The sequence below is a fragment of the Myzus persicae genome, unplaced genomic scaffold, assembly GCF_001856785.1.
Source record: "Myzus persicae strain clone G006 unplaced genomic scaffold, MPER_G0061.0, whole genome shotgun sequence".
Classification (NCBI taxonomy): Eukaryota; Metazoa; Arthropoda; class Insecta; order Hemiptera; family Aphididae; genus Myzus; species Myzus persicae.
In genome coordinates this window covers 636097-648953 of record NW_019104455.1, presented here as the reverse complement: position 1 = coordinate 648953, position 12857 = coordinate 636097, and the positions used below count along the sequence as shown (strand labels likewise).

Genomic DNA, 12857 nt, shown 5'->3' with positions numbered 1-12857 from the left:
TAAATTACCGCCTATTAGGTTCAATTGTATTATACTCCATTCCAAATAAGTTTGGAAAAACTCACAACGGTTCTCGCATGTGCAGTCTCGTTGGCTGTCGTCGATGCACTGCCGACTACTTTCCAATCATAGCGATCCTACCATTCTGAGGCTACGCAGTTTTTCCTAACTTATTTGGAATAAAGTATAGAGATATAATTTTTAAACTTGCTCGCGATCTGAATGATTTTTATGGTGATTATAGTGCTACTGACGATAATATGATAACATAAATCATTACACTTAACAGTGTATTGACTTACCTGGGACGATAGGAGTTGTGGAGGCGTGTAGATGAGCCACTGGACGCCGATGGCCAGCTGTATGGCCACGGTGAAGAACAGCAATAGCGCCTGGTACGGTGCGGGCAAGTAGACGCCGCCGTTGAGGCTGATGAGGAACACGCACTTGACTAGCAACGTGCCAAACACCATCGAGTACCCGAGCCCGGTGCACAGCCTGACGGTGGCGCACGTCAGCACGGTCGGCTGTGTGCACATGAGCCCGCTGACTGCCGCGCACACGAACAGCCCACCCAGCAGCGCCTGTCCTAGGAACAGATGTCTCCTGCTGGGCTCCGTTTTTCTCGTTTTGCACAGCACGAACACCTGCAGAAATACAACGTGTCAGTTTAATGCGTTTCGTGGAGTTCTATATTATAATATTCCGAATAACGTCTTGTTCCGACATTGAACAACAACAACAACAGTATTGTTGGAATGAGTTTACTAATATCAAAATATTATTGAACTAGGGCTGACATTTATTTTTTAACTGTGTAACTTTTCATCCTACCACATGACTTTGCGTCTACGAGTTCAAGCACAGAGCTCAAGTATATGTATATCTATATTGACAGGCGGTAAAGAAGACTCGAAGGAGATGCGGAAAGTTTCGAAAGAATTCATTAATTTAGCAATATAATATTTATAATATTATGTGTTGATAATTAGAAACCAGAAAATATTGAGAGACCCGACAAAAATGGTATTTAATTTTTTAACATGATATTTTCTTGTGACATTTTTTCTCATTCAAATAATTATTTGTTACATTACCGAAGGCTTAAACAAAAACGTATAGGAGCGATATATATAAATTAAAGACTGTTCTTTGTCGATCTGGAACGCGTATTATATAGTTACACAGTTGTGTATTCAATTATGAGTTGAATTCAATAATTTTGTTATTTCTCTATAGATTTTTATTAATTAAAACCAAAATGTTCATTTTGCATGCAGGTCATAATTTAATTATATCGGATGGTATATTTTGTAGAGTTGAACTTTCACTTCCGCACAGCCGTCGCTTTGGAGGTAACCACCAGATTCTATTAGCTTCAAACTTAACTAGGACATGTTTCTCGTTGGAAAATCCAATAAATCTAAATTGACAACATTCGAGGGACATTTTTTACTCAAGACTTTACAGTCTCTTCGATCACGATGAATTTCTCCGACCGCGATATATACCTAGCTTACCTAACTGCAGGCCTGCATCGCGTATTGTGCGATGTCATATTAGTATAAGCATAGAAAATACTGAATATATTAGTCACCTCAAAAGTCATTATCAGCGTCATGGTGAGCACCGAAAGTATGAGCACCGGCAGTACCCAGGCGTCGCGCCGCAGCAAGGTGAGCGTGGCCGCGGCGTACTGGTGAACACCCGTGTTCGGTGATCCCGTCGTGACGATCACACCCGGCGGTGACGTGAACGGGCCGTAGGACGGCAACAGGAACATGTCCGTGTTCATCCCCACCCGTCCGCCGCCTCCAGTCATCTGTACCACGCTGGCTGCCGCCTCCATGTCATCGCTACCCGGTCATCATCGCACCTGTTGACAACGTCTGAGTTTAATATTTAGGAATTATTTTATTGAGAAAAGTGAACTTCTGTAATTATTGTAAGGTAGCCGGTACTTAAATGTTAACAATATACACATTAAAAACCAACAACTATGTTGGAAAATAATATTTACTGGGTTTGACAATCGCGCCGAGCCAAATCGTAGGTCTGAAAATCGTTCCTAACTCCTAACATGCTGAATACTTTATTCTTCCCATACGGATTATACCCAACGCGACACGACCTCACGGCTCACATAATGTTGCGAGATTTTCGTTCAAACTTGGGTGGTAGGTGCTATGGCTAGGTAGGTTTACGGTAAACTACCTACAGTATAATCGTATTGCCTCGCGACATTATGATAATATGATATAAAGTGTTTTTTTTTATTAATTCTCTGCAGCTGCAGTCGAGTACGCAATATTCTCTCCGATACGCGTTATTTCTGTATATAAAATTATATTGAAACGGATTATATTATATTGACGGATGCGCATGAGCAGAGTAATTTATTTATGTTTACGTCTGTGTCGCCTATCGTCTGTATAGGTTTATCTGCGTCCACATTGTGGGTAACTCGTCGGTACAAATATATATAATATCTTACATACTTATAGATATAAGCTCCGTTAGGGGCGCGATCGGTCGGATTGTTATATATTACATTAATACATTATTGTACATAAATTATATTGCATATCGATAATGGATGTTTAATGGATTATTTAATGCCCGAGCTGCCGACTCATTTCCTGCAGATGATAATAATATGTATATACATATTACATAATTATACGTGTGAGTGTTTTTTATCATCTGTCTCCGGTAATCGTCTCTCGCGTATTCCTACAATACTATAATATTTATAACATTATTGCCATACCACCCATACCTATAATATACCCCTCAGGGCGATGCACGCGAACGCCAGACACGCGCAGAACACGGTTGATGAACCGAAATAAATATCCAGGACATTTCAAATAATTATTTCAGATCGTAAAATCCCTGTAGATCGTAAATTTAAACTGTAAATCTGCTAATAAATGTTTACGTATTCAAAGGCAACGCATATTGTGCTCCCGGAAAATGTCGAAACGTGAAAACTCCGTTTTTTCAGCTCCACGGTGAAATTGTAAAATAATATCATCCAATAATCGTATAATAATGTACAATACCTATGTTTCTCGTAATATGATACATTGTTCATTCTATATGTATACTTTTATTTTATTTTTCCCACACATCATATTATTATTAAAATATAATTATAACGAAACGGCAACGATTTTGTTTTGGTTTTCCACCCATAACTACGTTTGTACCTAGCTGCATTGTCCTTGCTACCTTCCGCACTTTTTTGCAGTGATATAATTATATAACTACGATATCACTAGTGCACGGAAGTCGTAAATATTATTAAAATGTATATAATATTTTTATATGGATCAAATTTCGTTGAATTGTGGGAATTATTTTTGGCTTATTAGATCGTTTACGATCATTTATCACTCGGTAAGTTATAAGATATGTATTTCAGCACTTTATGACGATTAAAATTTTTAAGATATACAGCAATAATATGTATATTAAATATTTAAAAAACTTGGCAGTTCAAAAATAAACACGTCGATTTGAGATCATAATCATTAATCTTATGGTCGAATCATGAATTCACGACCAACCATTATTATTTATACTTCGAAGACCGTTGTTTTTGTCTTATGATATACATTTATACACCATACGTTTTTATAATAGGTGTCTAAACTGATTTCAATGCAAAACACGCAAGTACAAGAATAAATAACAATAAAATAATTAATGCATATATTTTTGGTTTTTTGACACCATATTTTTATGCTTTACAAGTGCATGTCTGCGTTTGTTTTCAGAACCTTAAAAATCATAATATGTAAGTATTTTATTACTGGAATAGTGCAATACTGTATAATATCATCGACGACTTTTATTACGATCATTAAAAACATTCGATTCGGGAACGACCCGCCGGCCGGCGAACCAAACGGGGCAACATAAAATAATAATCGTCGCTTTACAAAATAATAGTGAAATAGCTGAATATTATAACATCGTTACATCATATTTTCGCGCAGTAATCTGTATGCTCGTATTATATAGGTATGGTAATCATAATATTATTGCAAATTGCAATAATAAAACTTACCTTCACGCACGTGGATGTAATATTCCCAACGCGATATCATTGCGCGCTGCAAGTGTGTATATAGGTACCTACTTACCACTCGCCTTATTTGTATGCATTATGTTTATTATAATGTGTGTACGTATTAGTATTAGTTATTATATAAATGCGATACACGCGAAGGAATCGTTCGTATAATTTAAACCAATAATAATTATAGCACGCGACCAGTCAGCCGCACACGAACGCAACGACGCTTTATGTGTAATGTAATATTATTATTATTATTATTATTGTTATTATTTATTATCTAACATCTGTACGAATACCACGAGAACAGACGAGATCGTGACAGTGGCATGATGTACCTGTATTATTTAGGATGGACCATATATCTACCAACTATTTGTTTTTCCGTTTATTCGTTTTACTATAAAGTTGCATGGGTTAGCAGCTATACGCCGTCTGCCGTGTAGTGTCAAAAAATTTATTGAGTTTGGCAAAATTGGAAATTTCTCGGTAGACCATGGTTGCTGAATGATATAATGCACGATAGACGCCGTAGCTGCGAACCGCTTAACACGGCATTCAACATTATATGTATGAAAATCGCTTCTAAATATCGCTGAAGATATTTTACAGTAATTATTTAGGTATGCGAGGAACAGCCGTTAAAATTTAATTTCGTCAAGACATGTCTGCACTTAGTGATGGTTATGACTGTTTAACATTATAGGTATAGAATATTATCATAATAATATGTTGCGATATAGTATAATTGTTGTCTATAGTATTATTCTTATAATCGTAACACGATTGAGTAGTTAAATCGTTTACTACTATAGATAGGTACGATATATTATTACATATTTTTAATTTTTTACGTGTTCACGTGCTATCGTGTAGACTCAAAATAAATAGTTATTTCATATTAACTATCCTTCATTCGAATCTATTTTTTATTTTGTTATTTTTAAATATTTTTAAAGTTATTGAAATGTTGTTACGTAAACGTTAACATGTATAGCAGCTATTCAAAAACACCTAGGTGTCAAAATAAATAACAATTAATAACATATTAAGAGGAAGTTATACCCGTTTTTGTATTAGGACTACCTATCTCCGTTTTACTAACGCAAAACATGGTTAATTTTAGGATCTGTTTTACTCAGTTATTTTTAATATTAGAGTGAATTGAACTATAATAATAATATATTATATATAATACAATTTAAAGGTAAGAATTTTATTTAAAGCACCTATAACGTCGAAAGGCCTTTTTTGATATTTTAATTTTGAAGCAAGTTATATGAGCGTTTTAAAATGTTAAAATAAAGTAAAACGAATTCTTCTAAGGTAAAATATGACATTTTATTGTTACTGCGTTAGTTTAGGCAACACAAAATACGGGAACCGTTCGCTTAAAGCCTTATAATGCTTCTAGAGTCATTGTGGATACTGGATGATACATAATATATTATATATCATCGTCATCGTCGTCAACAACAGGTCTCGCTACACTAAATATGTAGGCATACTTGTTAAACATAACTCTCCTCTTATATTATTTGATTATTATGTCTAACAACTAGGGAACCGCTCTTATGGATTTCGATTTATACACACATCAATATTTTCAATAAAATCCAAGTACTTATATGAAAATGTATTGTCATTTTTCTAAAAAAAAACACTTAAAATCAGAATTTAAATAAATGCATAATTGAAGGATAAAATTGGAGTGAGCACGCTCGGTAAATCACTCAGGTTTAAATACCTACGATGTCGATATTCGCGAGTAAGTAAACTGTAGTTGCAGCGGCATCGACACGTCATGATGGGTTAACCGGTCTTTTTTACAATCGTATATATTATTATACTCATATGACCATATATAAACCAATATTGAATTTAAGTCAGCTCAGCGGAGAGCGATAACATGGGAAAAGAATTCGTTCGGCGAACAGAATGCACCGAGGACGAGAAAAAAACGGACAGTGGGAAATCCACATTTTTATTCAAAACACAACACGCACGTGCCCGCGTGGGAGTCTGCAGTCCACGTGCGCTTAATGGAAAGACCTGTATGCTCCTCATATGTTACTTACCTAGTGGTTTCGCCCTCCCAACGATTGTTCTTCGTCGTTTCTTCCTTTCTTCTCTTTTCACTTTTCGGACAAATCCAAGGCCGCCGGGAAATGTGAGTAATTATACTTCTATTTCTAGCGCTTATATTTTTCAACAATTTTCTAAAATATTCCAGAATGATTTATCGTTCCGGACATGAGAACGAAATTCAATTTCCCATAAATATTAATATATCAAACCGTTAACCACGCCACGCCGAGCCACATGCATATACATAATATAATATAGTACCCATATATGCTATATAAGGTTAAACGAGGCTGTTAAAATATGATGTACTTTATTCGATCATTGAAATATCATTGTATTATTATTAATTATTAATGCAGCAGTGTGAATGTCCGATGTACTCACGATAATAAATAATATAATGAAATACAAACTGATTTTATACACCATATTATTAGAAGATAAAATAATAATATTAAACGCTCGTTTTAATTGCGTTATCTCAGCCGCGTATAATCTGTGTGAATAGAAATAATATTCGAATTTCGAACGCGGCAATAATAATATTTTCCTGTCAAAAAATGTAAACACAATTATTATTATTGTTACTATGTCTAGCTTCACGGTTTGCGGTTGGTTCGTTGGGCGTATGTCGATGATTAATTTTTAAACGATGTTTTCGATAGGGAATGCATTTAACTTTTTAAGCGATTGAGTGTTCAGAACAGGCTATGGCGTTTTAATTTATATAATGGTGTCGATAAATATTAGGTACTGTGCTACGATTGCATTGATATTTTATTTTTGTTTTGTAAAGGATTCACACGAGAAAGAAAAATCTAAGAGAGTTAAAACTCGAGCTGATTAAAGGATCGAATTCAACATGCCAATCTTGTAAATTATATAATATAAATAACCTATGTATTTATATTTTGTATACATGCTGCAATCTGCAAGTAAATAATTATTATCACACGTCATCCCTATAATTGTATAGTGCATGTATACTTTAGCGAGGTAGTATAATAGGGTTTTGTGAAATAAAATATTTTTTTTTTTATATATAGGTACATGTTCTAGTGTTCTACAGCCGACTACATGTGTGTATATTTGTAATAAGTCGGTATTTATCTTTAAAAAAAAAAGTCCAAGGGAAGGTAAATAATTTCAAGAACCGTTTCTTTATGGTCGAACGCCGTGTCGTAACATAATATAGTGTGTTTAAAATAATATTTGAATACGTCTGAATAAATAAAAGTCCATAGGTTATACTTACAACATAATAATAATATATATTCAAAGCGGTAATAATTATTATATTAGTTTACTGATTCGGGATCTAACAGTATGTTTAAAACACGTAATGAAAATATATCGATATAACAGTGGCGTATCTGATGCACGACACTGGAGGGGGGAGATAATATTTTTTTTATTCAACTCTTGATACTGTGGAGTGTGAACTCCCTTTCCCTTTCGCCACACATAAATCAACTTTTTTAATTTTTTTATCAGTAATACTCATTTTTTTAGTTTGACAAACTATTGTTTTATTACTTGTAATAGATATGCAATTATAAATACATTACCTATAAAATATAACCAAGGCCCATCACACAAGATGATGTGGGTGGGTGGCTCCACACGTCTCTTCCTTCCCCCTCAAATAGGTAAGCCACTATCGTATAATAGATAATTTTAAATTTTGTGCAAACGAGTGTTTATACAATATGCGACGGATTTATACCTTACTGCATATACTGGAGATGATCATCAATCACTGCAGTGTATGTATTGTGATAAACACGCTGGTTATAACATTCATCTAAATTGTATATAACTATTGTATGTTGTATATTGTATTTATTTATATTTTATATAAGAACAATTTAGCACTTAATGCATAAAACCCAACAACTTGGATATAATTTATATAAAATTATACCGCAGTTTGCAAAATATTAACTAAATTTCAAAGTATTAAGAAAAGTTATTGTATCCAAATATATTTAACATTAATGTTTAGATTTTTATCACAAATTCATATAAAGCATATGAATTAAATTACGTACAGATTGCATGAACATTAGAATTATGAAAATAATAGATTGACTAAATGATATTATGAAAAGAGAAGCAGGAAGTCGATATTTTTGTGTTTCCCGTGAAAACCGATATATAATGATATGTGTCACGTATTCACTTACACGTATTTTGTTTTTTCTACTAAAGAAAGTGTACACAATACAACAGTTGTACCTGTACAATATATTTATCGAACGTATTTGCAAGCTGACCCTGTTTTTTTTTTTTTGCTAATTGAATGAAAATTACCGATTTCGTGGTGTGAAACCGAAATACAATACATATAACGAAAGCCCAATGAAATCGATTTATGCAGAATATATTGTATTGTGCTGCAAAATTAAACGGTCTTGTTACCTATACCTAATCGGAAACACAATCTTAAATTTGTTATTCTTATTGTTATTACCTATTATCATTATCGTGTACCTACATATTTCTTACAATAATTATAATTACCATCTAGGAATCGTGCGTACCTATGTATAATAAATTTATATCGTTACCTATTTATTAGATTCAAATTTCACAAAAGTTACGCCAAACCATTAACTATCGTTTAGATTTGAATATTTTTATTTCAGTCTGCAGCGACTGAGTCTTCGGACGGTATATTGCAGCCGTATTGTATTCATCAAGAATAATTTGTTTTAATCGATTTTTAAGAAATCGTCAAGTCTATAAGATTTTTTTATTAGGGTCATATTAAGTGAAACAGGAATGGAAACTTAAAGGTAGGAAAAACTAACATTTTGATATTGGCAAATTGCACCTATTATATACCTACACAGGCACGCGGCTCTTATACAGGGCCGTAACTGGTGTGTGATCCGGGGGTCCGCCCCCCCCCCAACATTTTTAAAAGTTGAACAAGATATTTTATATTTTGAACGTAAAAAACGATAAGTATTTAATCATTTTTTTTTATTTTATCCATACTAAACAAATGTTGGACCACCCCCAACATTTTTTTTCAGTCTCGATCTTGCTCGTATGCGCCAGAAAAGCCACTAGTAAGCCGCGCCATGCTGACAACCCAGTCTACGGGGTGACTGATTGTGTCACCCGATGGCGGCTACTCATACCTATGCATCAATACAATATTATATTGAACCACTCGGCAACGACCTCGTGCCATATTTTTTACCTGCACTGCTAATAGTATTATAATTTTTAAATGAATATTGCGCACGTACGCGGATATTTTCTCCGTACAAGCGAGCATTACCCCGTTTTACGTAACTACGTCCCAGTATCAATACGTTGATATGTAATTATATTTGTTATTATACTCTCGTAGGTATATGTATATTATATTATTATATATAATTCAAAATTAGACGAAATTGTATCATTGCAATGGCCGTTCAACTGACGTGTGACGTAATCGGGTAGGTACTTAATAAGTATATAATATAATATATGATGTATTATAATATTATCAGCGAGGTATAAATAGTATAATACACATATATACGTTATGTTCATAATATTTACTACGCGTCACAAATAGGTGTATGATATATATGTTTTAAAGTAGGAAACCGGAAAGGTCGACGCTCCGTCCGGATTTTTGGCGACAATAATAATAATTAGCTACGAGAAAAATCGTTATTATAATTATTCATCATTACGCTATATGGGCAGGCAAGCATATATGTATACTCCCGTATAATTATAATAATAATAATTATTATTATTGCCGGGACGACCATGAACGATGACCACCACTACCACCACGATGCTGTGACGTCCGTGGTCTTATTATTAGATATATGTACTATAGAGTATATAGATAGTAGGCACACAAATACTAGCGAGGCTGGACAATTTAATAAATTATTTCAATTCATTGAATAAAAAATCAAATTAAATAAGTCTTAAAATAACTCATAAACTTCATAATGGCTAATAAAAAAATAAAATAATAATAATGAATTGGTAAGTTTTTTATCGTCCATAATTTTGATTAGACAACAGTACGATATAACTTTTGAGAGACTTGTTAGGGGTATGAGACATATGATGGTATCTTAAGTGACAGCCTATCTTATAATATTATGTTACTAAATTGAACTCTAGGAGTTTTCAAATTAAAGCAGACAACTCGTCCCAAGTTCATAGGCGAAACATATGTATCGTATATCTACATTCTACAGAGTAGAACAAAATTAGAAGTGACAAATTGAATTAACTGATTATGTAACATAACTTTTCTTCTATTCATTTTACTTTTAAATTCAAATATTATGATAATAATTGTTAATTAATAATAACTGTAAGTATACATTGAAAAAAATATGTAATATTAACAAGTAGGTACAACATTTATTCCGTATAGTTTGTTGAATTCATTTGTCAGTTATTTCTGAGAGTTTACGTCCTATATATTAATATATTCTATATATACATTAAGTCCTAGCTGTCATACAAGTGTGTATATATTAATAGTATTCGTCACGTATATATAGTACATAGATACGTCATATTGTGTAATACTTGATGATTTGTATGTGTATGGTCATATTATATTAGTATAATAATATGTACGAGTGTCGAGTATTCCACGGAAGGAAACGCGTTACGCGGTACATACATCGTATAATCTCTCTCTATATATATATAAGAAAACGGAATAATATAAATCTCGAAAAATAACGCTGTAAGTCGTATACTAGGTGATTGATGAACGTTTATAATGTTATGATGGACAACGCGATTCGGATGGACCAGGATCATATTATACTCGTATACAATATCATATAAAGTATGAATACCGATGATACGCGGCGATCCGAAAGGGTAGAAAGATTATTATTGTTATATTATGCTCGTGACCACTTGGCGATGTGACGTGCGCATACACGACGATATATTATTATTATTATTATTATTATTATTATTATTATTATTATTATATATATAGGAGGCGGTGGTGGAGGCGACTTGAGGATTATTATTACATAATATATATATAAACCATGCAGGTTTGTACGCATACCAAATACACATAGTATAATAATATGTGCCACGGATCCCAGCAGCGTCTCCTCTGGTCAAAAGAGATATTATCGTTTTCCCAATGTCCCGAGACCAACGGCGTGGTTTCTTATTCTTCCTCGTATTTATTTTATTATTATTATTTGTCTTTCTCTCCCCATGTCGCTTAAATTACCATAAATAACTCAAAACGCACACATTCGGAAGAAACATCCTACATGGAATATATCTGATATAGTACAATACGTAGGTACATCAGCAGCTACGCAGTCTCTACTACATTATTATTAGTCTAATAATCTGTTTTCGTACAATATATTTTATAATAAAATAATAATAATACTCCTCTTCCGTTACACGCTCGTATGAAAGAGACCAAAAAAAAAAAATAATAATAATAATAAAAAATAATAACGACGGCCATCACAACCCAAGTTCACGTCGTCGTCGTCGTCGTAGTCGCTATCCGGAATACTCATCGGGTATATGCAGTTGGTTCGAATGCGCGGCTTTTATATAAATATTGTTGTATTATGTATTAGGCATTCACGTCGCAGACGCACTCGCTATAGTATACATGTATAATATAATACACATGTATAATATGAACACAGAGCTGCAGCGTGCTAGTATATACGTACGACAATACCGCTCCGGCATTATTTGTATATTATATTATACCCGGTGTAAAGGTATATACATATATACCACCTATATTATGCGTGTATACGTTTTTATTGTGCGTCTGCACTTTAGAAGGTCAATCGGTGGATAGAACGCGATGTCTCGTATCGATATACCTATATGTATAATTTATACCAAGTAGAAATATATAATATTACGCAGGTATTATAATTTAAGAATAATGATTTTCCTTATTTTTATTTGAGTAGTCAAAACACCATCCATTAATTACCCATTTATAAAGTATAAACAATAAATATATTGTATATAACGAAAATAACAGTATTTATTGAACAATCATATTATACAGTGCGTGGAGGAATTAAACGGATTTTTTTTTTCAATGTGCAGAAATACCGTTGTTTTTAATTGATTTGATCTGATATTGTACAAAAAATATTTAGCGTGTGTGCAAGTACATATGATACATATTGGTTTTGTATATTTTTTTTTCATTTTCATTTAATGTGGTTGAAAATTCATATGAAAATTTGACAAATCAACACACTGCAGCATACTATACTCAGCTCACACGGCTTTGTTTGATTGCAGCAAGTTTATTATACATACGTAATACATGATATATACATAATAATAACTATGTATACGCGAGCGGACACTTATAAATCAAAATTGTCTCGGATATTATTTTTATCATTCTTATTACATTAATAAATAATAGCGTTCCAAGATTAATGGATGGAAATATTTTCTAATGTGATATAATGTCCCATAATTTATAATTAATACGATTTTCATAGAATATAAATAATACCTAAATGTAAATTAATAAGTAACACGAGTCGTACCTACATAAGACACCAGTTGCGTCTGTGTAAGACCATCACTTTATACCATATTATACCATGTTATGTATGTGTACAGAAGCTTACATATAGCCACGTAACCACGTTTATACGACGCCGGCGCGTTATTA

At 33.2% G+C, this 12857-nt stretch overlaps 1 protein-coding gene across 2 annotated transcripts in view; it reads right to left on the bottom strand.

Moving 5' to 3' along the window:
* Window positions 1-12857, bottom strand: part of LOC111042281 — a 72430-nt gene that overhangs the window by 6618 nt on the left and 52955 nt on the right. For both annotated transcript variants that reach the window (XM_022326829.1, XM_022326830.1), the window contains 2 exons: window positions 1598-1876; window positions 303-647 (listed from right to left, as the gene is read on the bottom strand). In XM_022326829.1, coding sequence (XP_022182521.1) covers window positions 303-647; window positions 1598-1849 — 597 coding nt within the window. In that variant the 5' untranslated portion in view covers window positions 1850-1876. The remainder of the gene's footprint in view (window positions 1-302; window positions 648-1597; window positions 1877-12857) is intronic.